Source organism: Opisthocomus hoazin, chromosome 4 (genome assembly GCF_030867145.1).
Source record: "Opisthocomus hoazin isolate bOpiHoa1 chromosome 4, bOpiHoa1.hap1, whole genome shotgun sequence".
Classification (NCBI taxonomy): Eukaryota; Metazoa; Chordata; class Aves; order Opisthocomiformes; family Opisthocomidae; genus Opisthocomus; species Opisthocomus hoazin.
Window position 1 is genome coordinate 38,822,441 of NC_134417.1, and position 25,043 is coordinate 38,847,483.

The 25,043-nt window shown below is 41.2% G+C and overlaps 1 protein-coding gene across 1 annotated transcript in view; it reads left to right on the forward strand.

Annotated features, from left to right (window-relative positions):
- ITGA9 (integrin subunit alpha 9) overlaps nucleotides 1–25,043 on the forward strand; it is a 233,050-nt gene that overhangs the window by 125,350 nt on the left and 82,657 nt on the right. Inside the window, exon 17 of the mRNA XM_075418633.1 lies at nucleotides 9,220–9,296. Within this exon, the coding sequence (XP_075274748.1) occupies nucleotides 9,220–9,296 (77 nt within the window). The remainder of the gene's footprint in view (nucleotides 1–9,219; nucleotides 9,297–25,043) is intronic.

The window sequence follows — 25,043 nt, forward strand, 5'->3', positions numbered from 1 at the left end:
AACTCGTGTACGATTGTTAGGTGGAGTCTGGCCGTGTGGAGAAGATTACAGCTTTCCAAGTTGTCAGTGGCTAGCCAGCTCACTTTTGCTCAAACAGAAAATCTCTGATGGGTCAAGATTGGCGGGGGGGGGGAGATTCTACTTTTTGAGTGCGTATTACGAACTTTAGAATTTCCCACCCTTCATTGCCTCCCAAATCCAGTTGCTACCTCCATCCACTGGAAAAAACTAGTAAATCTTCTTACTTCAGGGAAATTAATGTGTATTTAGAAGTTGGTTTGGCTTAGTTCGTTGTTAGTGGTTTGTACTATAACATTTATTTTTGTATACCCACTGTATAAATACATGTCAACCAAGGAAGAGAAAGATCTCCTGCCAAATACAGTGGGGATTTGTTCCTGGTAGTATCCAGTAATGTGTCTTAGAGTTCAAAATGTGGTATGCTACAACTCTGCCTGTTCTAAATACTGTAATAAAATCACCTGCTGTTATGTGGATGGAGACACCATTTTGTTATAGGAAAATATTCTCAGTAGATTTAACTGCGTCAGTGTCTTCAGGACTTCGTGAATGGTCTGCCATAAAACTGCTTGTAAGCTACACGAAGAGACAGAAAATGTTTAGGACGTTCTGTTCCCAGCTGTGCCACTGACTTGCAGTGAGAATTTGGGTACACGGCTGCACGTCTCTGGGATAAACTTCACCTTTTTAAAGCAGAGGAGTATTTGTTCGAAATGCTTATGTTTGAAAAGCTGGTTGAAGTATTTGCACATAAATTAGCTTAGTTGGCAGGTATGAGAAAGTATAGGAGGATTTTTATGGAGCTGAATTATGAACACCTTTGGTGATTTTTGGTTTTCTGCACAAATAACGTCATTCTCTATTTTAAAACATGCACGCATGCCCCTGGTCTCGTGCTGAGGACAAAGCAACGACACATCTGGACAGGCTGAAAAGTGGTGTTCGTACACATAGCGTGGTCCAGGTTTGTCGGTGGTGCCTTCTCCAGAGCAGAGATCCCTGCTTGAGTCGGGTCTGCCAGCAAACTGAGCTATGACCAAGGTATGTGTGACATCTTTGTCCTGGTAAGCTGCTGGAATGTCTGTTGGCACGGTTTTATTCTGTGCCAACTACTGCCAAACTGTTCCCAGGCATGGGTCAGGAGTTAGGATGCTCCTGTCTTAGTGGCCAGGGCAATTTAATTTACTGGTGCAGCTGAAGCGCCCGTACGTTAGTATACCTGTCAGTAGCTCAACAGGCAGAAAGTTTCAAGATTAATTCTGTTATACCCAGGTACATAGGAAGTCTCTGGGAGTCAGCCTAATTGCCATGTTCCAGATGAAACGTCTTGCCGCTAAGCTCTTTCCCCCTTGGACAAGCTTCCAAGTTGTCTTCTGCATTTATTCTTGCAGAGACCCACTGTGTGCCACCCTTCCAGCTTAACTGCCATTGTTTTCCCTTTGGTTGGAGTAGGATTGCTGAAAGTGATGATTTCCACTCCTCCCTCTGCCACCCCTTCGGTGCTGTCTGTCTTTTGCTTTAGACAAGTTTGGTCAGAGTCGGTGTTGAACTGTCAGGGACTGGTGCTGTTCGTGCCAGGAGATCTGGAAGGGACACAGCCTGAGCATGTACTGGATTAGGCAGAGTATTACATTTGCCTGCTTTTTGTTTTTTTGTTGAATAGCAATAAAGAGGAAAGATTTACAAGTCTGGAAGAGATTCAGAACTAAACAAGAACAGCAGGTGTCCAGATGTATTGTCCCTCTGAAATGTTTATAATTAGCAAACTCTGAAGTAAGAATGAGTGGAACTCAATGCCTCTGATGGTGTGCATGTTTCTATATGCTTTGCATATTTCTATATGCTTGTTCTTAAGCAGTGACAGGCTTGGCCAGTAATTGTTCAACTTGTTCATAGTCCTGTTTAACAGTAGAGGAAAAACAACGTAACTGAGAATGTGTAAGACATGGTTTAATTCCCAGGTTTAGATCTCATGGGCTTGCTAATGAACAATAGCTAATATCATGCTAATATACCTGCAAACACACACGTATATATGGGCCTCCGTGTCTTGGCATATGTGCTAGGGGAGGGTCAGACTACAGGGTGATCCTGTCTTGGGTGGTAGGATGTGAATTATCTGATTTAGTTTACAGGTTCTTCATATAAATAGAGAAAGGAGAGATGATCACATAAGCTTTTGCAAGCTGAACCCCGACTTAAAATCCTCCAGGGCAATTTCTACAGCTCAGCGTAACGGCATGCATTTAATTTCCAGACTACTCTGTGGGTGGAGAATTGTAATTGTAAGAAGGAGGGAGTTCTTGCTTATGCGTGGAGCTAGAAAAGAAAATCGTAGTATTCTTCAAAAGCCACAGAGACAGGTGACAGACTTCAAGAAGCCAGGCTCCATCAGCTCTGTTCATGTATTTTCAGCAGTTATATGAAGGATCAGTAGAGCTTAACTGGAATACCTAACATCTTGAGATAATGTCATAGTATTAGTTCATTCTGTTCAGAGTACCTCAGTGCCACAAAATCCCTGTCAGTTCAGAGAAGCATTCATAAAGACAAAACTACCGAAGTGCAGGTGGATTATAGGAGAGGACTTTCACGTATCCTTGGGAGTCTAAATGAGCTAAAGGTAGACATAAATTGCGTATCTGATGATTTGAAGACTTTTTTTTTGTGTTTCCAGCTGACAAATGGTCAGCTGATCTGTTTTTCATTTGTTGTTGTTGTTATGCTTTTATATTTTTAATTACACAATGGTCTGTTGAGTAATAAAGGTTTTAACTCTTGTGTTAAAATGTTGAAGTATGAAAGCATCCTGAGTGAAAAAGATTCATCTTGCACGGTTCTGCTTTCAGTAGTACAAATAAGAAGGTTTAGCGGAGAAAATGTTCTCGAATATCATTAAAGAACTCTCCTGAGATAATACAATTGAATTATTCTGTAGTCATCCAAAATAAATGGAAGACCATTTAATACAAGACAGGAAAATATATTGAGAAATGTGCTGCAGAAATCCATCCTGTAATCGTATGGGGAGATGGGACAATTAACCTGATAGGTCTTTCCCATCTGTTGTTCTATGAATTTATAAGGTCTTAAGTCTTGTAAAATGAGAACACTATTTGGATGATTTGAACTGTTAATGATTTAAAAAAGAAAAAATTGCCTCAGCCTGAAAACTGAGTGAGTCAGACTAGAAATCCAATAAAGCTCTGAAAGGCTGGGGGCATATTTCTGTTGCCACCAATTGTAATTCTTCACCCCAGGAGAATAGGAGGACAAAAGATTGCATTGTTAAATCCACTCACTGCTGTGAGGAATAACTAATACATATGTTCATTAATTTATGCTTGCCTTCAATAGCTAACAGGTTTCATGCCTGATCTTTTCTAAACAGCTGATTTCATTTGGGAGTTCCTGTTCCTCTTCTATTTCATTGTCCTTGCTCCTTCTCAGCTTGGTGCTTCAGCCCAGTTTTTAATACTTACTGAAAGCAGGATGCAGCTGAAACAGAGGAGAAACGATTGTGTTTGGTCTTAAATGGCTTGACAGGTGGCAATGTGCTGGTCATGAGCTGTAGGCTGAGAGTCTTACACTCAGCAAAGTGGATGAATTCCCCTGCAGCCTTCTGCAGCTGGAGAAGTTCGATTTACATGGTTGCACCCTTACTAGTGTAGTGAAATAATTATTACTGGCCAGTTTCTGTTTTCTTATGTTAAGGCACTGTAAATGAGTATCTGTTTTCTTTGCATGAAGACTTGCTCTGATGAAGTCTACATGGAGCTGAGGGAGCTTGGTAGCTAACCTTGGTCACTGGTACCACGTAGTACCAGCACAGCTTTTTGATTTTGTAGTAGGATTCCATTGAACACTCATGGCTCCCCTGGTATTCCTGCCTTCATTGTGTGTTCACTCTACCACTCACTAGGGATATTGTGGAAATCAGGAGTTCTCATCTTAGCCAGTACATCTGGTGAAATCTTGCAAAGTTTTTCACAATATTAATTGCTTTTGTAGTGGGAATTTAGTAATTTTGCACTTGGCTCAGTAGGATATATGCATGGATTGTTTCCATGAGTAGTATAGTGAAGGTAGGATGTCTGGGGAGAGCCAACCACTATTTCTTTTTCTCTGTTCAATAAATTGGTGGGTAATGGCTTTATTACGCAGGCAACTTGAAAATTTAAGGACAAAATAAATACAGGTCTATAATCAGGCTCCTGTATCCCTACTTATGCACGTTAATATCTGATTGATTTGTAAAGCTGTAAAACAGGAAATAGTTCCTAGAAAAGGCAGTGAGATATGCTTACGGCTCGATACTTTTGAAAATAGGATCACATATCGTGGTCCCTAAGTAAGGACTTGGGAACCCAGCTTCACCAGATAACATGGTAATGGCCATATAGCATCAGGACCAAAAAGTAAAGAATTGTTAGACTAACAAGCCCCTGTGTTCTGCATCCTTTAAATAAAATTGCTTTTGTGATACTAGCATGATCTAATTGCTAAGTCATCCCTGCACATACCGTAGGGTATGATGACAACTTACAGGAAATCAGTGTAGAGATTGGAATACTGCATTCTTAAGCCATTTATTTTGCATAACCTAAGTTATCCTGCTGAAGTACATAGCACAGTTTATGAAGTTAGAGTGGATCCTTAGTTGCCGATGGCCAGCTCTGCTGCCTTTTAAGAGGTGCTATCTGAACCCTTTGTAAACTGATAGTTAGCCTGATCCAGAGTGAATCACTAGTCTCTTATCCAGACCAGTTCCCTAAACTGACATGTTTTCAAGGGTGGTTCTGAGAATCCCATTTCTCCCCCTTCTCCTCAAGCATTGTCCTTCAGCTGTCACTTTCCCTTTTCTATGAAAGGATGGGCGCAACTCTTACTGGAACACAGTACTGGCAACCTCTCAAAGTCTTGATTGCACATTTTGGCTACAACCTGAAATTTCCATGTGCTTCCGTGAATTTTGGGGGGTTGAATGTCTTGAAATGCTTTTTTTTCCTTTGTTTATTAGATGATTTCCAATATTTTCTGTGGGCAGGAATGCCATAAACACAGGGTTTTTTGTTTTCTCTATTTCCTGTTCTCTTCCCTACTCCCAGAGATATACATGCATTTAATTTTAGATAGCCATTGAAAGAAAGTGAAGCAATTTATCAAGCCAGGTTTGAAATCCCAGATTGCCTTCTTTTGGGCAGAGAGCTCTGACCATTAGGCTGAATCTTGCTTGTTTTACCTCCTAGCAGCATTGCTTTAGCAGTCCACCACCAGCAGGAAAGAAAAGGAGAGTATCTTCACACACAATACCCAGTAGCTTTGTGCTCTAGGATGCCTTAGGATGCAGAAAATAGGGATTCATCCTCCTCCTGCTTCCTGAGGCAGAGGACTGTACATTTACCCCTGGTGCTGATCACAAAATGTGGAATTTAATCCACTACCTCTTTTCAAGAGGCACAGTGGACACAAAAGTACTTGCTTTGAGGCTGTGGTCTGAGTGCCTGTCTAGACATATCCCCTTCCTTATCAGCTGGCTCTGGGTCTCTCCTTACTGTACTTTTAACTGTGTACAGATGTGTATATTCACTCTTTATAATAAGTATACCTTCATGTAGGCTTTCTGACTTACCCTCTGGAGGACATGGGCAACATGCATCTCCACTAACCTTTCAGAATATGTCTGCCACTTTCCTTAACCTCTCAAGAAGCGTCATCTTTTCCACCCAGAAAGGTTGCCATGCAGAATTTGAGAAAACCATGTTTGTTCGGAAAGTTTGGTGACCTGGTGGGAATCGCTGTAGAGCAAAGCCCTGTAACTGCTGGGATCTGTGCAGCAGGGGAGAGGACAGGGAGGAATCATGGACCCTGGAAGCACTGGATTTTCTCTGTGCTTTGCTGTAGATCTGGTGATTGCAGGAAGTCTGGCAGACTCACTGTGCATGCACTTTATATTAGCTTTGTGTTGGTACGGTGAAGATGTGTCCTAGAAACATTGAGGTTATCCTGTCCCTGCTATGGAGCACACAAACACCTGTTTCTCTCCTGGAAATGCCAGACAAAATTGTGGTGGCCTTGAGATAAGAGATACAGATGTGCTTCTCATTCAGGACAATTTTTGACCCTTCCCCCCCACTGAAATGTTTCTTGTATGTATTTTGTGTGTAAAGAAGCTTCCTGACCCTCTGTGATATACATATTCAAAGCTGTGAGATGCTTGGTACAATATTAGTGGAATCCAATAAGAATCAATTGGACTTCAGTAAAACCACTGTTCAGAATTGCTCCTCTTCACTTTTGTAAGAACAGCTGCAAAAATTATGAAGTGTTTCCACAGTGCAATGAATTTGTTTTGTCCTACTTCCCTTTTTTCATTTGTGGATAATACGTAGTGCCCATCGGTTACTTTGTTCAACGCTTGAATGATGTAAAGATCTCTGTAAATCCCTAAAACTGATGTTGTAAAGCTGAAACTGCTTTAAAGGTTACTTAGAGTTAAAATTAGTGTTTATATTGTAGTAGGGCCAGTGCATATCCCAGGAATGGACTCCTGCTCTAACAACGTGCAGTGTTGAGTTAGGTGCAGTTTCTGGCCCAAAGAAATCACAGACCAAGTAGACCAAGTAAGGGCACAGTAACAGAATGTATAAGCAGTGTTCACAAATGTTATGGTGACTTTAAGTGTGTTTACTCCTTAATTCTTTAGGAGGGATTTGAACAGGCAGAAGTTAGCCTACTGGAAAGGCAGAAGAAGCAACAGGCTGGGGAAGGGGAGGCTCAAGATAGCAGAGAAGAAAATGAAGAAAGTTGACTGTGAGAAGCTACAGGGTTCAGGCTGTAGCAGGCAAACAAACAAAAAAAAAAAAAAAGAGGTGGAGTAGAGTCATGGCAACATCTACCCAGACCGAGGAAATAGTGGAAAATAGCAAAATAATCCATTGATGTCTTTAGCCTGCAATGGAATTGGGCTGCTGAACCAGCTGTGGCTGCATTGATGGGTCCTAGCAGCCAGCTGAACTTGAAATCCTTGCTTCCCTCAAACCTGAATGGGTTCAAGACCCTCCACAGAAGCAGAGCATTCGCTCCTACACAGTCAAGGATCTGGGGACTCATGCTGTCTAGGAACTTGGGTTGCTTTGACATGATGAAATACACCCAATGTATTGCAATGTAGCTTGCTGTCTAGCGCATGGTATGTTGGAAGAGATACACGCTCAGTAGTTTTAGAAAATGAGGTGTTGTTCATTCTTTCTGAAGAACCACAACTATAGATTTAGTAACAAAATTCCAGCATTATTAGGTAGTTACTTAAATGTACTTGCAGTACTTTATTCTTTGAAATGTGCAGGTCATATCCTGATCGCTCTGTTTGCTTTGCCAAGATTTCTGCAGTGCAAATAGGGAAACTGTCAGGCAAGAATATTTTTACAGTTTATTTTTCTTTCTTCTCTGAAGGTCAAACAGTATTTCCTATATATAGCTACTATGGTGGCTGAGGATTAATTCTGAGGATTTTTGAGACTATACCTCTGAAATGTGCCATGTTTTGAGAGGGATACCTTGCGCCAGTTCCTGTCTCAGGGCTCTTCTTGTCATTTGGTGTGCTAGTCTTTATTAAGGAGGAAGGGTAAGTTCAGCCCTTGGGTTTCAGTCCTCAACAATTTCCATTTCTGAGATTCTGAAAAAGCAACAGGTAGGAAAGGGAAACAAAAGTGCAAAGTAAATAGCCCGAAACAAACTGGCCACCTCCTATCTTTCTTCTTTTTGCAACTCAGTACAACCTACAGCATAGTTTGATATCTGCTAGTCCAATACCAGTTAACTTCATAAAGGTCCACTCCTTTTTGGAGAGCTCTGACAATATAGAAAAAGGAGACCAAGCCACCTCCTTAGCCAAGAATCTTCCTGCGGAGACAAGGACTAGAAATGTCTATGCCCTCTGGGCTTAAGACTCAAAGTCTTTCTCCAGTCCTGATACAGTTGGGCAGAGCTTTTATAAAATGTGTTAACTCTGTATATTCTTTCATTCCCCCAGCCCCCCGAGTTTCTGCAGCCCTATCTGACCATTATGTGTGTCCTGCGCGGATTTGCTTTGTCTTTGCATTTATGATTGTAATATGCCTATTTTGGTAGTGAAAGTCATGAAGCCAAGCCTGTAGAATGGAACATTCGTACTAAAGGAAGAGATCAGTGGATTGTCAGGTTTCCCAGCTGAATAGTGTTGGCAGCTCTCATTTTGGGTGTTTGTCCTTTGAAAATTTGGTAAGCTGAAGAGCATTAAAACTCTGGAAGAATGAGTCCTGCAGCCTGAAAAGTCTAGTCATATGTTCAGAAAGGTATTAGTCTCTGTTCTCAATAGCAGGGGAAAGTGACCGTGATCTTGACAGCATCTGGGTTTCTTGGACACCAGGAACATGTTCCCATACTCTACTTTCACTCACTGGTGGCTGCCTCATTTAGCCATGACAAACTACTGTAGTGATTTGCATGGGCTCATAGACTTCTCACATATTCCCCTTGTTTTTGGTGCTTAAATAGCATGCCTGTGTCTAGAGGCATGTTGTCTTTTCACAGTTCCTGGCTTTATCAATCTGTTAAATTTCCTAAACAGTAGCCTTTACTGGAGTTCACAAGATGGATAGTGGTTCCATTATCTGAGGGTATCACTGGTATGTAACAGTCTTTGTTGTAATTTTCTGTTGCTTGCAGGATGGCAGAAATGTTTCCTACCATACATAAAATCTAAAAAAAAAAAAAAAAGTTTAATTCCTTATCTTTAATATAGGCTAGTGAATGTTTGGAATATGATTTCCTTACTTTCAGTTCTCAGGACTGAGAATAGTTTCAGAAATAGTTGATTTCCTGTTTCGTTTTCATGCACATGCATTGGGAAGAGAAAGAAGAGTGACAGAAATATTGTGTGGGCAGTAATTCTTGTCAGATGAGAAGTGGGAGTGAATTGAGGAAAACCTCTGAGAGAGTCTGGTTTTGTTGAAACTTCTTGTCCAGTTAGAAGAGAATAAAAAAGGTTCTGATAAAGATGAGATTTGCCTGCCCTTGATTTTCCTTAACATTCGCACCATATATTCCTGTATCACAGATTTTGGTTTTTTTTATTTTATCCAAGCATGTTCATCCTTTTGAATTTTGATCTTACTCTTTTAATGCTGTAACAGTTCTTTTCTCTGTTTTTCACAGACTGTTTTTGAGAGGAACTGTCAATCTGATGACTGTGCTGCTGATTTGAAACTTCAGGGTAAATTATTGCTGTCTAGGTGAGTAGGTGAACTTTTTATTATTATTATTTATTACACGCTAATATGCCATTCATTTTATGTAAGATGGCATTGAAAAATCAAAATGCACAGACTTTTTATACCCAGGCTAGAAGGATGACGACAGTGATATCTTTAGTGCAGAAAGGTCTTGAGATGCACACAGAATCTGAACTCCTGTGGTGGTGGGCTCTGTGCGCATGCAGGGTGACACACCTTCACCTTCCCAATCACAAGAGACAAAACTGGAGGAAAAAAATAAGTGAAGTACCAGTGTGGACCATGTAATTTTTCAAGGATGATAAAATACTGTTTATGATATGGTAGGAGTAAAACTGCTTGCAGAAAAGCAGTTTTGCTCAGAAAAAATGTCGCATGAAAGGTTAAAAAAAACCCCTCAGAAGATGGCAAATTATCTTCTTCAAATTAATGTTTTTCTCTTTCTGAACTTGTAGTTTTGCGAACCTTCTTGAAACACTGCTCTCCTTTGTCAGATTCTTCTTGTTAGTAACTTGGGAAGGGGTGTCTGATTTCACTTTCTTCTGGGATAATAAACCTCCTCAAATAGACCAGAGGTGAAGCTTATGTTCTGCCCCTCGCGGCTGGTGATCCTAGGAGAATGCCTATTGTTTTGCCAGGATGTAGTTTTTCAATTTTGAGATAAATCAGGCTAAAGGTGAACTTTACAGATCACTTCTCTTTCCTTTTTTTCCAGCCTCTTTAGCACATTTTTAGAGATGGAAGTGCTGATGCAAGTGATTTAATTGTGTGCCAGAGGTTTTGCTGTTTGATGGAGATGCTTTCTGTGAAATGCTTTGCTTTCAGGTCAGGAAAGAGAGGGAAAGAGGCTCCTCTGCTTTGGGGGTGGGGGTGAAGGAAGAACTAATAGTCAGGAGATACACACACATTTTATGTAAGTCTACAGTGAGCTGAAAACGTACTTGGAGACAGAGCTGAACCAGAGTCAAGTCTGAGAAGTTACGGACTTCTCCAGACACGACTGAAGTCCACAGGAATGTTTCAGGGAATTGGCTGGGAGCAGGGTTAGGTCTCAGGCTGCAGAGTCCGAGCTCTGCCTGTGATTAGTCTGGATTTTTGACGTTTCACTCGATCTTCATGGTGAGCAAAATCTGTGGAGAAGTGTCTGTGCGGACTAGGGAAGCTAGCGTGGGGTTTTGTCCTGCAGTTGAGGAATACGATAAAAAGCAAGGGACAAGTCCTCGAAACTTGTTAGTCAGTGTATAGTAATCACAGCAATAAAAGCTGTGTTTCTGATGGAGCATTAGACTGTTTATTTTTACAGCTGTTATTTATGTTACCTTGGCAATTTAAAAGCCACAACTGTCAAAAAAGCTTAGGATATTCAAATATAGTTTCTACATTTGTGTAGCTGAACATTGAACAAATGCTCTCAAATCTTCTTTATCCAGTGACACTCTGAAGTCCTGTGTGAAATAAACAGGATGTCATCAAATCCATCAAGTCTGCGCAGGATGGGTTTTCTTCAGCTTGAGGGCTGTGTAGACGTCAGTTATTAAGAAACATAACATGATGGGTATCTCTAAAGAAAACAGATTTTTTTTTTTTTAATTATTGCATGTAAAACTACAAAAACATGCTATGGATTCTGATTTTACAGAAGTGCCTGTCTTGAAGAACATGGTAATTTTTCCAGCTCCATGTGGTTTGTGCTATAGAACCCTATCGGCATTTTGCCACTTTATTCCTGTTTATGTGACGTCTGTGTACAAAACTGTGGGGTTTTTTTTTTTTGGAGAAAGAGCAAAAAAGGTGACTTGCTTATTACTATCTGCACTAAACAATTTACTTCATTGTTAGCAAGGTTATTGCAATGCCTTTGTCTAAGTAATCACGTCTGACTATATTTGCTGTCCTTATCATTGGAAAGAATGCAATTAATGACACAGATACTTTGAATTGAAATAAACAGGATGTTTGTGGGAAGGGAGGGCTAAGTGCTGTCTCTCAGATTTGCTGCAGCTCTTTGAAGATATCACTGGACATGTGGATAGGGTGATCCAGTTAAGATCATTCACCTGGGCTTGCAAAAGACTTTTCTTAAGATTTCTCATCAAAGGTTCACAAAGAAAGTTGCCCATGTCTGAGAGGAGTGGTGCCTGAGCTACCTGATTAAAAGGTAGTCATCAGAAAGGAGGAGTAAATAGTTTGTTTTTCTGATGGAGAGAACTCCACAAGTGCTTATGCTGGGCCAGTGGTACTCAGCATATTCGTAAATGATCAGGGAAATAATCTGCTGAAAATGAATAGCAAGGTGATACCATTTGCTAATCATATGAAACTATTCAGAGCAATGAAGAGAACAAACGAGGAGGTATTTTTTCATGAAGTGTGTGATTAATCTGTGGACTTTACTGTTGGGACTGTTGTAAATTCTGAGAGTTTACATGGTAAAGAAATAGCAAATATGAGTGCTGGAAGCTGAAAAAAAATGTATCAGTAAAATAATACTCTGTGCTTGCCTTGTTCTTCCATAAGCCTCTTGCTTTTAGACATGGTTGGATACAGGGCTCTCTGCTAGATGGACTGACTTGGTCTGGCTGTTCTTACACACTTTTCATGAATTTGTAGCATGTTAGAGCTGTGCAGAGAGCTATATATTGGAAGGTACAATTTTGTCCATCACTATATATAATAGGCTTTCAAACCTGTGCTTGTTAGAGCACATACGTACATAGGAAGTTAGCTCAGATTACATTACCATCAAGAGAATTGCTTGCTGAGGTCACTCTGACAAGCTTAGGAACTGCACAAGCTACTCTGATTTAGAGTTCACCTGGGATGTGTTTGAATCACTAGAATTACCCAGTTGAAACTCTGCACCCAGCTTTGAAGATGCCAAACCCGCATACCAAATGGCTAATAAGAAAACCAGCCTGTGCTGGCAAGAGCTAACCAGGTCTGCTCTGATTTTGCTTTTCTTGGGATCCTCCTTCTCTTCTGAAAACTTACTCATGTACCCTCAAATAGGGAGCACTGCGCTTTGGTAAATAACAAATAGATAGCCCAGGATGCTGGCACTCGGTCTAGGGAACAACCTAATATATGGCCATTTATCCCAAGTGCCCGAATCAAGCAAATCTGCATGTGTAAGTTAGAAAATTCACTGCCGTTCTGACCAGGTATGATTGAGTTTGCCTCGTTATTTCCTGTTGAGGTGCTGCTGCATGTGGAAACAGCGCTGCTGGGCAAGCTGAAACCTCCTACTGTGAAGCTGGAGAAGAGGGTAGGGTAGGACTGCTTGAAAGTGGGCAATGATAAAAACCTTAAAGCCTTCTAGCTCTATCTGAATGCTTTTGCAAAGATTTGGGAGGGTGGAGGTGGGGTGGTGTAGTGATTCCTGTATTCTGTTTTTTTGAATACTTCTGTTATAGTGAAAGGTGTCCTTGGGGACTTGGGCTGAAGACCACAGTAACGTGCTGTACTGGAGTGAAGAAGAGTTAGAATGCCTTTAGTCTGGAAAGAGAAAGATTTGTTTTCAGTTAACAGATGAATCTCTCTAAGGCTTGTCCACTTTCATTAGCATCAGTTTGCACGTAAACCCATCCCAACTTCCTGAAGGGGTTGTGGGATGGAGGAGCCAAACTCTTCCTGTTTGTGGCAGATGGCAAGAGCGGCAAGAGTCAAGGACTGTGGCTTGGCAGGTTCAGACCAGAGACTGGAAAAACCTTCTTGCGTGGGCAGTTAGTGCTGCACAGGAATGAGATGTGCAGAGACCGTGTGCTCTGCCATCCTGGGGTTCAGGGCTTGGCTAGATAAGGTCGCTGCTGACCTCATCTGTTGCTGGCAGACCTCATCCTCTGTGGAGGAGGATGAGGATGGATTCTGTGACCTCTAGAAATCCGTTCCAACCAACTTTTCTGCAGTTTTCTGACTCATCTCAAGGTAAATCCTCTCTATAACCTGAGCAAAATTGCCTCAACAAAAAACAGCTCTTTGCCAATGTGGAAACACCTGTCTAGGGTGGCTATGGGTGTCTTCCAGTGCCATGGCTGGAAACCTGCCTGTGGGACTCCTCACCTCTGGCTAATGCCACCTCTGCCAGCGAGAACATGCAGCATCATGAGAGGAGACACTAATATCGAAGGCTGGACCTGGCAAAGCAAACTGTGGGGATTTAACTTTCTGTGGCAGGTGTTACGAGACAGCATGTAGAAACAGCTACAGTGGTGTATGCTAGTATTGCTACAGACAGTCTTTTTAGTGGTTGGCCTGGACTTACTCACAGGTGTAAGAGTGTTCTTAGCCTATAACTACAGATGGCAACTAAAGAGTAAGGAAAAAGGAGCCATGGAGTGCGCTGGGGACTTGGTGAAGGCAGTGTTGAGAGAAACTGAAGGAGCAGAAGAGAGGCATTTAATCTTTCCAATTGTGACTGTTTTCAAATCCATTTTTCTTAAAGGATAAACATGTGAGATTTTGGCAGCACAGAGCAGTGACACTACTCATTGCTTCCCCTTCAAAGAGTGTCCGGTGTTAAATCTTGCAGCTGTCATAGGAGATAGCAAAGTCTGGCCCTATCCATGCAGTAATGCCCTGTGTTGGGGGGGGAGATTAGAAAATATGTTAAAGAAGGTATTTATGTATTGCATACGGGTAACTTTAATGACACAACCTGAAACAGTAAGAGAAATAGGAATAGAATGTTTTGCAATAAACTTTGTTTTTACGGTCATAGCTTTGGGACAGCAATAGGAAACCAGTTTCCCTTTCCACCAATCCAGTACTGAAAAGCAAAGTGCAATTAATGAGTGTTCTGTTAGCTATCATTTTCAATACTTTTTAATACTAAAAATATATTTATTACATATCATGTTGACTTCAGTGCCTCACTGTTTTCTCAGCACAACAAATGTCTTTTCCATCAGGTTTCTGTAGCAAATAGCACATTTCTGCAGAGCCTCTCCATGCTATTTGTTTAGAAGCTGAACTGCATCTGTTTCTTCACGATGTGCTGGGGGAAACTCTGAAGTAGGTGTTCTGTAGAATATTAGACTTCCCTGGCCTTTAAATCTGCTAATCCATTCCTCTGGTATTTTATATGGGAGAACAGCACTCTGGTCTTTTAAGAACCTGAAAGTGCTGAGGGAGCGGGGCTGACAGGAACACGCATCTTGTCTGACGTACCAAGGTAGTACCAGGTCCTGAGCTGATGCCTATCCATTTGATTGGCACTCTGCGAAGGCAACGGTAGTTATCAAACCCTGCTTAGGCTGTAAGGGGAACCAAGTGAACACCGTGGAAAGACATTTGAGTAAGGTGAGGGTGTCTGAAAAAACAGACTTTCCTCCAGCTATAATAAACAAACCAGCTAAAAAGACCAGAGCAGAATGGGTGGTGGCTTCCCTGCGAGATGCAGCTAGGAAGGAAATCCTGTATGGCTGTGTAAATATACTGACAGCCCGTGTGTCGCAATGAGTAGTCCAGCTTTACTGAAAACAGGACAAGAAGAAAGATGATGTTGCGGCGTGTCATGTAGCCGCTGTGTTCCAGCACAAGCTGTGCGCATGGTATGTAAATCAGGTTGTAAGCACAGGACTGTGAGCCCCTTTGGATAGAAAATGCTGTAATAAATACTGCTATGATAAATATTATAGCAAAAGAAAATGCTGTAATAAATATTGCTCTTCCTGAGAAGGTTCCAGGAGGAAGTTTGTCCTCCATATATTTATGTGACATATTATGATTAGGCTACCCTTCATCCATCATTAGAAACAGAATTACTCACCCATTGGAGTGCTTCTGAGTGTAAGTTTGGCTGTTTGGAAGAAGCAGCTTACTTTTATATGTTGGTTTAGAGCATCCTTAATGGCCACCATTCGTTAGACTCACATTTCTGTTCTTCCCCTACAGACTGGCAGAGGTTCCCATATATACTGCTACAAACTGTTTATTCTGGAAGTGTGAAGTTGGAAGCAAAAGTCGTAGAAAGCCAAAGGGGTGACAGGTGCATTTGGCAGAAATTTTGAAGGTTTTTCAAATTATGGGGTTTTCTGAGTTGAAGTAAATGCTTCCAAAAGTTCTTTATTGAAATGGGATTTTTGAGAAATGCCCTTTTCCAGTTGAAAGGTCAAGTTTGTTATTTGGGCCATTTCTGCTTCTGTTGGTCCCTCTGGAATCAGCCAGAGAATGGACAAAACCCCAGTCTGTTAAAAGTTCCATTGAGTATGAAATGTTTCCATTTTACTGCAGTGGTAATTTATGAAGAATAAGTATTTTTCAGTATCTTCTGGTCAGTTCCACAGAAGTTTGGAAGTTTGGTTGGGTTTTTTTTTTATAATTTTTATAATTTTTTAAAATAAATTCCTTCAGCGACTTACAGAAGGATTAACATGTTTTCTGCCAACTCTCCTCTTGTTTCTGTGATCTCTTTTGTCTTATGCATGGCTTTGTATTTGATAGGCAGGTAAGTTATTTGATGCGATGTTTTGGGATGTAACCTTGAAGTACCTAACCCAGGCTTCACGGAAAAGACAACCACCCTGTGGCCCACCCAGCCCTTGAGCTTACAACTCTGAAGTTTGTAAGCATATTCTTTGTATTCGTGAAGAATGAATAATTTCACGTAGGTGACTAGCTATGCAACTGCAAAACTGGTTAGCTTGCCAATGCTGTGTATAGATGCAAGGATGAATATGCTCATGGACCTATTAAAATCAGTGGAAGGACTCCTTCTGGTTCGCTGTGCACATTATCAGACATTAGGCACTTGGATTTGAGAAATGAACCTCACCAGTTTCATACTGACTTGTGAAATTATCACAGAACCTGTGGTGAAGGAATCCAGAAATCGTAGGTAACAACATGTGTTATGACAGCTTTGTCCAATTTGCTTTTCACCAGCACAAGATGTAATGGCACCAAATGTAGATCAATGCAGGAACAGTGCAGAAAGTCAATGTCTTCTGAAGGAAGGAGCAATAACATAAAGTTTTGATCGGAAACTTTTTGAGCGTATCTCATGAATATAGTAGTGTTTAGTTAATCATAGGGTTTTGCAAACCCGTGAAGAAAACCTGCAAGCCTATGGTTTAATGTGGGAAGCAAAGCTGTTTCATAAATTTGACCAGGCTCACGCCTCAGCACTTATCTTGCTTTGATCATACAACAGGGATTTGTTTCCACAGAGGCCTCATGTTTTGTGGCATGCCCGTTGCAGTTTTATACCCCTGAAGTGCATCTTAACAAAACAGTCATGATGAGGAAAAACAATATCCTTTCATTTGGAGCTTAATTGCATCTCTGATGATATCTGTTTTTCCCTTCCTCTTCATTCATAGCAGATGAAGAATTTGTTTTCACTCGTTTTATCTTTCATTGAACAAACGCTTCTTTCAAAAATATTTTCGACGTTCTGTTTACCCTAGACAAGCTAGCCTAAACAGCTGAGCTGCTCAGATGGAGCTCATTTTCTGCTTTACAAAAAATAACTGAAGAAAAATGAGCACATGCTATGGTTTAGCATTTCTAGTGCTAGGAAAGTGGTCTTGAGCTTTCAGTCAAGACCTTGTGGGTATAAAGCTGATATTCCCAACTCCAAGGACACAGATACAGAGCCATGACTGGTCCCCGTGCAGTCAGGTGCTGCCCACTGGTTACTTGGTCATACCCTAGTGCTGTCCTAACTTGTGATCTTTTAAGCTACCAGAAGAGTTATTTCCAAGGAGAAGAGAATGAAAAAACATTGGAAGAAAGGATACGAGTAGATTGCTTTCTGTTTTTTCAAAAAGTCATACCAGGTTTCACACTGTGATTTCAATGATTTCATAAATTATAGTGTAGTTCAATGTTGTTTAAAAGTAATTTGCTGCACTGTGAAGGGTGCAATGAAAAAAATGCTTATGCCATTTCATGTGTATCGGTACATTTGTAATTCTGTTTGGGATTTAGTCTTTTCGGTGAATCCAGGAAGCAGAATTCTGATTTCTAATTTACATTTACTTTTATTTATCTTTTACCTACAGACAGTTGTTAGTGTATTGATGCTGCGTATGTGACGCACACGGAAAACTTTATTGTAGCTCGTCCAGGTTCAGATTTGCAGTTTCCTGAAAGGGCTGCCCGGCAGAGCCCGTGGTTAATCAGGACGGAGTACAAGTTTCAGTGGGAGCATCGTCTCAGGAACGAGTGAATGTTTTCCTTTGTTGAGGGTGAATGGGATGAAGGAATGGTTTCTTGGTTTCCATCTGGTTAGTTGTGCTCAAAGCTTCATAAATCTATCCCAAAATAAATAAGTCCAGTTTGATAGCAGTGGGCAGTCCTGTTCCTTTTGAACATACGGTGATTGAACCCACATGGATGGTAACAGAGCCATCAAGTGATGAGTGGTTACAAACCTCAGTAGTCCACGTTTCATATGAAAATACAGATTTGCCATCTCTGTTTTCTAATAACAGGCCAGTGATGATCAGTCAGGGATATACCGTACAAGCCAGTCTTGTCATTTCTTAAATACTAGTTTTGTTTTGTAAGAATCACTTGACAGTATCTACTGGAGTAGGATTTTGATTTTTTTTTTTTTTTTTTTAAATTAGACCCTAAAGAAATGTTCTTTCATATAATTTGAATTCATTGCTGAACTAACGTATAACCTGGCCCTCCTTGTGAACATCTCAACATCAGTATTTTATGGACCTAAGATAGAGCAAGAAACAATGTGGTGACTTGAACTAGCAACTGAAGTATAAAGCTAACGAAACAGAAGCTTAACCTCAGGCAATACCATTGTACATTAGCTGCCTCCGGAGCTGGAAGTTCTCCGTAGTGTACAGACCACAATGAGGGGCAGATGCACCATTGTTCTGTATTTGCACAATGCATCTTGGCTGATGCATACATGCATGTGTATGTATATATACATACATATATGCATATACTCTTTTGTGATGCAGCTACATGAACCTTTTGTGCAGTATGTCCTGTAATTACAAAAATCTGGAAAGGCCAAGGTTTTTGACAGGTCACCAGGTAAATCATTGTGCTGGTTTTGCATGTGCTATAGAGGAAGTGTCCTGGCGTGTGTATATATTGATTGTCATGTTTGACATTTAGACATAACTTCTGAGATATAACATCTACGACTGCCAGACAAATTTCCTAAAGTAACAAATGTGTACTGTTTTCTAACATTGCATTTCTGATTAAGTGCCTGTTATTGGCCTCTGAAAGTGGTTGCTGGATAGGGCACTAGTCTAGCTCTGTCATGGATGCTCAGCTGAATATGCTTTTTAAATTTCATATTGCACCCCAGCATCCCAGGAATTGGGACAAGCAATTGAAGCTGTCTAATAATAGGAGATTTATTTCTGAAAGCATAATTTTGATGGTAAATATGTGGTTTGCATGATGACTTTGTTAATGATCTAATTCCTATAAACAGTATGTTTGACAGTGCTACTGATTCATCCTCAAATTTCAAGGCCAGATCTATCGTTAACAACCACCTATTTTAGCAGAGCTCTTGAAGTATTTTACCATACAGGGAAAACGTAGAGGGGTTTTTCCTTTCACATCAGGCTGACACGTGCAACTTTCAGCTGCGTGCCTGGTACCGTTTATCTTTTGCATTTCTTTCTGCCACTAGTAGCTGGTTTTTGTTTGTGTTCCACCTTAGGATGCTGTCTTACACACATGTGCAGGGATAACTTTGTCCCAGGGGCACAGTACCACTGATTTCAAGGACGCTGCTTGTGGTTATAAAAGATGTTGGTTTGTATGTCTGTCTGCAAGGGTGAAAGATTAGATTAGAGCTTCTGTAGATGTTGTGTCTCATCTTGCTTTCATGTGACAGTTTCATAAGCCAGGGTATCTCCATTCAAACCAAAAGCTGCTCCCTGGAGTAAACACTATGTGAAAACAGAGGCGGCTCTTTCCCCATTGATTCTTCAGTTCTGTTTATAAAGGGTTGTGAACATCTGGATACAATTGAATTACTGATAATAATAAAAGGCACCAGATTTCTGTAGGGTGATAAGATAAGGGGTATCTTTATGTGGATGTTGTGCCCTGCTCTGTCCTTTTTACTTAAAAGGTTGAAGACCTAGGTGGATGGGAGTTAAAACTGTTGTGTAGTTATGGGGAATTTATGTGGAGAAACTGCAGTGGGGGAAGAGAGGACAATTTCCAGAGAAGCTTTGAATTTATGGTAACTAGCTGTAACTAGAAATCACTTGGTTGTTTCAATAACATAATAAAGAGCAAAAAGGATTTCTTAGAGTATTTCCCCCCCCCCCCATTGTTTAGTATTCAAATACATTCATTTTTAAAACTAAAGTTAATACTCTGTGCCGTATTCCTGAATTGTGGTATGTATGGGAGCTGAAGCTCTAGAGACGGCAGCTCTGGCCCAGAAGGGTACCAGCACAAGCAGTTCCACCTCCTCGGCGCTGGGCTCACCGCAGTAAGTGCTTTGTTCATGCAGGACTCTTGGTCCCTTCCTATGGCAAAACATTGGCACGTTGTTACTCAGTCTTCTTAGGGAGCAATACTGGTGTGAGGTGACTCCCAAACTGTGCTCTGGTGACACAAGACCTATGTTGGCCTCTCCTTGAATTCTCTGTTATGTTTTTTCCCATCACCTGCATCTCAGGTAAGCTGTGGTCATCAGCTGCGTGAGGTCTCTTAGCATCTTTGCTAGCGTAGGCTTCAGTGCGAGAGGGGGAAGGCAGCAACTCAGCTAATGTGGATAAGCCCTGCTGACTTGTTTGTCTGAGTCCTTACGCTAGACTGGCTGTGAACTTTGCAGAGAGAATTGACCTTGAACGCACATGTGATGGCAAGTCAGTGTAACCAAGCAGTGTAAAATCCAATAGCTTTTCTCCCCATCGAGCTGTTTAAAATTTTTACTTGGTTTGGATTGGTTTATGGGGCTGCTACCTCTTGGTTTTGCAGAGAGACATCAAATGAATCCCCAGAAGATCAGCTGAGGGTTTCCACTTTCATTGGCCCTTGTGCTTTAGATGTTTGCAAAACTCCTGCTCAAAGTTCAGCTGTTTCTGGAGCCTGTGATATGATCCAACAAGAGAAAGGTTTTCAGGGTTGATGCAAACAGTTTGTGGAGACAAAAGTAATGTTCAAGTATCATAGTACCTGCAAACACCAGTTGCGATGCTGGCTGGTGAAGGTAGAAATCTATTTGGATCTGCCGTGGGACCGACTCGCTTAGGCCTTTCACTGATTTAAAAGTTGGGACTCCTATTTAACTTCATCTGAGGGAGATGGAAGACAGATTGGACTTCAGTTGTTTGAAGCATTTTCACCCACGTGCAGTCTGACTGACCCCAGCTGTAAATTCCACTGGCCATTGAGCAAGACCAGTGATTTATCCATGTAGGTGCTGATTTGCTGTAAGGAAATAAAAGCTCCTAATATAAAAGGGAAAGTCGGTGACCCGGACTAACAGGGTAAGTGCGATCACATCACATTCCTTGCCCTGCGTATGATCTGTACAGGCTGAGGGGAAGTGCTAAATGCTTTTTCATTTTTTTTTTTTTTTTTAAATTCTCTCTGGTGCAGGAAATAGAGAAATATGTCCCTGCGTACCTCTTGGAATGCAGATTATGTCTCCCCTGACCCACGTTAATAAAAACACCGGCATCTTGGGAGGCGGAGAAATGAAAATTGCAGATATTTTCAGTTTGCCGCTCCCAGCTGGTCTTTCTTCCCTCACTGACCGTAATACAATGATGTGGTGCAGACGTTGACAAAGAACGTTAAAGCATGCAAAAAAGATTGTACTTGTTTTATCCTGGAATTCAGTTTCCTTTTCTTAATCGCTTAAGAAGAAACCATTAAATATTTTTGTCTACTTTTGACGTGTAGTACCACAGCTAGTGAATTCAAAACCATGGCAGAAGTTTGGAGCCTGATATTCAGAATTTCTTGTTACCTGCAAGTCTGTGTCACATGAATGAAAGTTTCAGGTGTTTAGGACTTCTGAATGTCAGGTTTCTTTCACTTGCCATGCAGACATCGATAGCTTAACGTATTTCCTGTGCCTGTATGTATGTGCGTGCAAATGCGGTTGCCCATCTATAATGTAGATCTATAATATGTGTGTATGTATATGTGTAATTAGCTTAAATAATGTATATCTATAATATAGGGGTCTACAGTCTACCAAGAACTTATACTCAGTTCATTATTTGTGTGTACTCCGTGATGTAACGAGATGGTGATCTTCTGTCTGATTAAGTGATTCTATCTTGACATTTTTTCCCTTGTTTTCTTCCCTTTTTTAACTCTTTTTTTTTTTTTTAATTTTTCGAGTCTGTGTTTATTTTTAGCCTGTCTTCCTTCATGTAGGCACAGTTAGGAGGTGCTGATGATGTTGGCCATTTTATAGTTCTCATCCAACAAAACGTAAACTGAAAGCCATTGCTTGATTATGTTTCTTACATTGTTTGACATACCTTGTCAAGATGGAGGGGTGGCTTTACTTGGTTTTCTTGTTTCCGGCAGGTGACAACGGTTCTTGAGTTACATATTTTGACTTGGCAGCTAGGTCACTTAATGCACGGCAGGTGCTAGCGGAGGATGGCACCCGGCTGGCAGCAGAGCTGCTCCAGCCCTGCAGCAGGCTGTCCGCGCCCCATGACGTTACATGAGCAGCAAACAGAGCCTGGGAGTTCCCCTGCGAGTGGGGAGGTTCCTAGTCCTCTGCTCACTGCGGGTGAACGTGATTCATTCCAGATGTACACAGATGTAATGACTTGGAAAGCTGCTCGCTTAAAATGGGACTTAGAGCACAATCTCGTCTAACCCTTTCAGAGGAGGACCTGAACTCCTCTGTCAGCCTAAAATCAGTGAGGTTTTTCAGAGCTTATTAGTGTGTGAATTTGTCTGGGAGCAACTACAGTGTGTTCTTATAAAGCTGATTTTCTTTCTCTGCTGAGGAAAATGTTGTTATAAACATCATTTTGGTATGATGCACTTTTATCAGAGAAGTGATAGCCATAGAAAGGAGTAACACAACCCAATGGTATTTTTTCTGACAGTATTTTTTGTGGGTTTAGTTTTAAATAGGATTTCATTCTGAGTATTTTGTATTACTCAATAGGAAGGAGAGTATTCTCGGTTGTCTTGAATTCATGTTAAATCTCCAAATGCCGCTACTACCAATTCAGAGAGTATTCTGTAGCATGCATTGCACTTAGTATCAACCCTGCATAAGATAAATATCTTGTAACGTTCTTTTGCTTACTGGAGCGATACTTCCAGATTTTTCTAATGGGTTTGGTAGTTGCTGGTTAAGTTTTGAAGTGATTGCAAGAACTGAGATCATAAAGTTAATGAGAAATAATTCACAGTAATAAATGGTTGTTTTATTTATTTGCTTCCAAATATGCACTTTGATTATTAGAAAATCCCAGCAGATTGTTCAGTATCTTCATCATTTGTCTGCTTTTCAAGTAAGCATTGAAGTTGGGGCCAAAAGGTTAAACGCTTCCAAGTACTCTTATATAGTTGTGCCATTAATTTGGTGTATAAGGAGCAACAACTCAAATTATTTGAGCCTCTCAAGCTAGATTTGCAGTCAATCCTGTGCTGTGTACACTTTTGCAAATGTTTATTTGCACTGATAATTGACTATGGGAATAAATTGTAATGTTTAGAAAGCGAAGTGTCCAATTATTGGTAGGATTAGTTGGTGTCTGCAGTTGATTGTAAGCGAGAAAGAGCAGGCACATTTTCCGGAGACTTATATCTGCCTCCTAAGAAGCTCTCATTGTCCTGTAAGTCATAATTTTGAGCTTAATAAATGAAAGAAGTACAGGAAACAAATATGCTATAAATATCATCTGTGTTACATGGAGAAGTTAAACTCACAACAAGCAGACATCAGCTTTAAAGCCTGAGTCTAAGACTATCTTGCACTGAACTTCTCACTTACCAGAGCCCCTGGCTGCTTCGGTACCTACCTCCAGAAACCCACCGCTGGAAACTCCTTGGCAAATGCAGGGCCGTGGAGCCCAGCGAGCTCTGCCTTTGGAGGTCTGGTATGGCCGTCGATAGCAGACGGTGTTGAAGGATCTGTAAGCACCGTGTTCTTGGAGATCCTGCACTTACCCCGTTGCTCTGGCTGCAGTACCATAAGCAAGGCTGGCAGAGGAGGGCCTGCAGCAGTGGAGGGACAGGGTGCCTTGAAACACGGCTCTCATCCTGCCCCGCTGCCATTTTCAGCAAATTGCTGATATGCAGAGGAGCGACGTGTGCAAACATGTGTGTCTGCAGTGCAGCCATTCCTTCATGGAAATTGGGTGAATGGAAGGCGGCGTGGTTGGCTACGGATTTTTCTGTGCCTCTGCATGCTGCTGTGTGCATGTGCATTGGGCAGCAGTGTCTGGCAGGGTGAGTGCTGTGAGCCTCAGTGGTGCCCAGCGACAGGACAAGGGGCAACGGGCACAGACTGAAGCAGAGGAAGTTCCGTCTGAACATGAGGAAGAACTTCTTCCCTCTGAGGGTGACGGAGCCCTGGAACAGGCTGCCCAGGGAGGCTGTGGAGTCTCCTTCTCTGGAGATATTCAAGACCCACCTGGACAAGGTCCTGCGCAGCCTGCTGTAGGTGACCCTGCTTTGGCAGGGGGGTTGGACTGGGTGACCCACAGAGGTCCCTTCCAAACCCTATCATACTGTGATTCTGTGATTCTTCTCCTGACTGTCAGGCTGGCTGTCCCCCAGAGCAGATAAATGGAAGCATCTCTGCTGTGTGGCCAGAAGTCTCTGCCCTTTTCTGACCAGCTACTCAGTGTTTTCCCTGTGACACTGTCTCTGTTTCTCTGGGATGTATGAATGGTCTTAGATTCCAGTTATGACAGGTGTCGCAAGTTTGATGGTATTTTGGCTGGTTTTGCTTTTGTGTTTATACCTGGTATATATCAGACCATCTTTTGCTGTACTTTTAGTTCCTAGACCTGCAGATCTATGTATTAATATTATATTTTCCTGTGACGTATCGTTAGTCTTCATTCTTACTTGTTAGCTTACCTTCTGGACAGACCAGTATGATTAAATTTATACCAAAGATCAAATAATATGAGTGTGTGTGTGTGAATATTTATGTTTGCCTCTACGTGTGCATGTCTGTGTTTATGTGTTCGTGATCTGTGATGCCTTATTACAATAGTGTATGAATTCATGATCTGTAGCTATTTTTTTCTTTCAACCATTTCCTTGGTATTCTACTTATAGAAGATTACTCCATCATGTTAGGTCCAGCATAAACACCCAAGGAAAAATTTCCCACATATTTCGTGGTTGGTGGTTATAATTTTCATACATTTTTCCACTTACACCTGTTTCTGGATTTTATTTGACCCTCTTTTCTGTTTTTTCTATCCATAGCATAAAGAAATTTTTTCAGAAAGTTACTAGAATATTAGAATAAGTTTGAATTATTAAGCAACAGAATGAAGTAGCCTCTGTATTAGAATGTGGGCATAATATCTTGCACTTGTTATATTTCCCCTGTCCAGTCACTTTACAGTCTTCAACTATTTTATTCTCAATAAAATCATACTAACAATAGGTCATGTGAGATAGTTCCACATGAGGATCGTGTGGTTTCCTTACAGTCACAAAAGGCAATGTCAGAACCAGGACACAGGAGCTGCCCATTCCCAGTACCGCCCCCCACACACTGTGTTGGCTGTTGAGCATACTCCTGAATTACCAACTGCTGAGCTTTTAAGCAGTTGAGTTGTGACACTT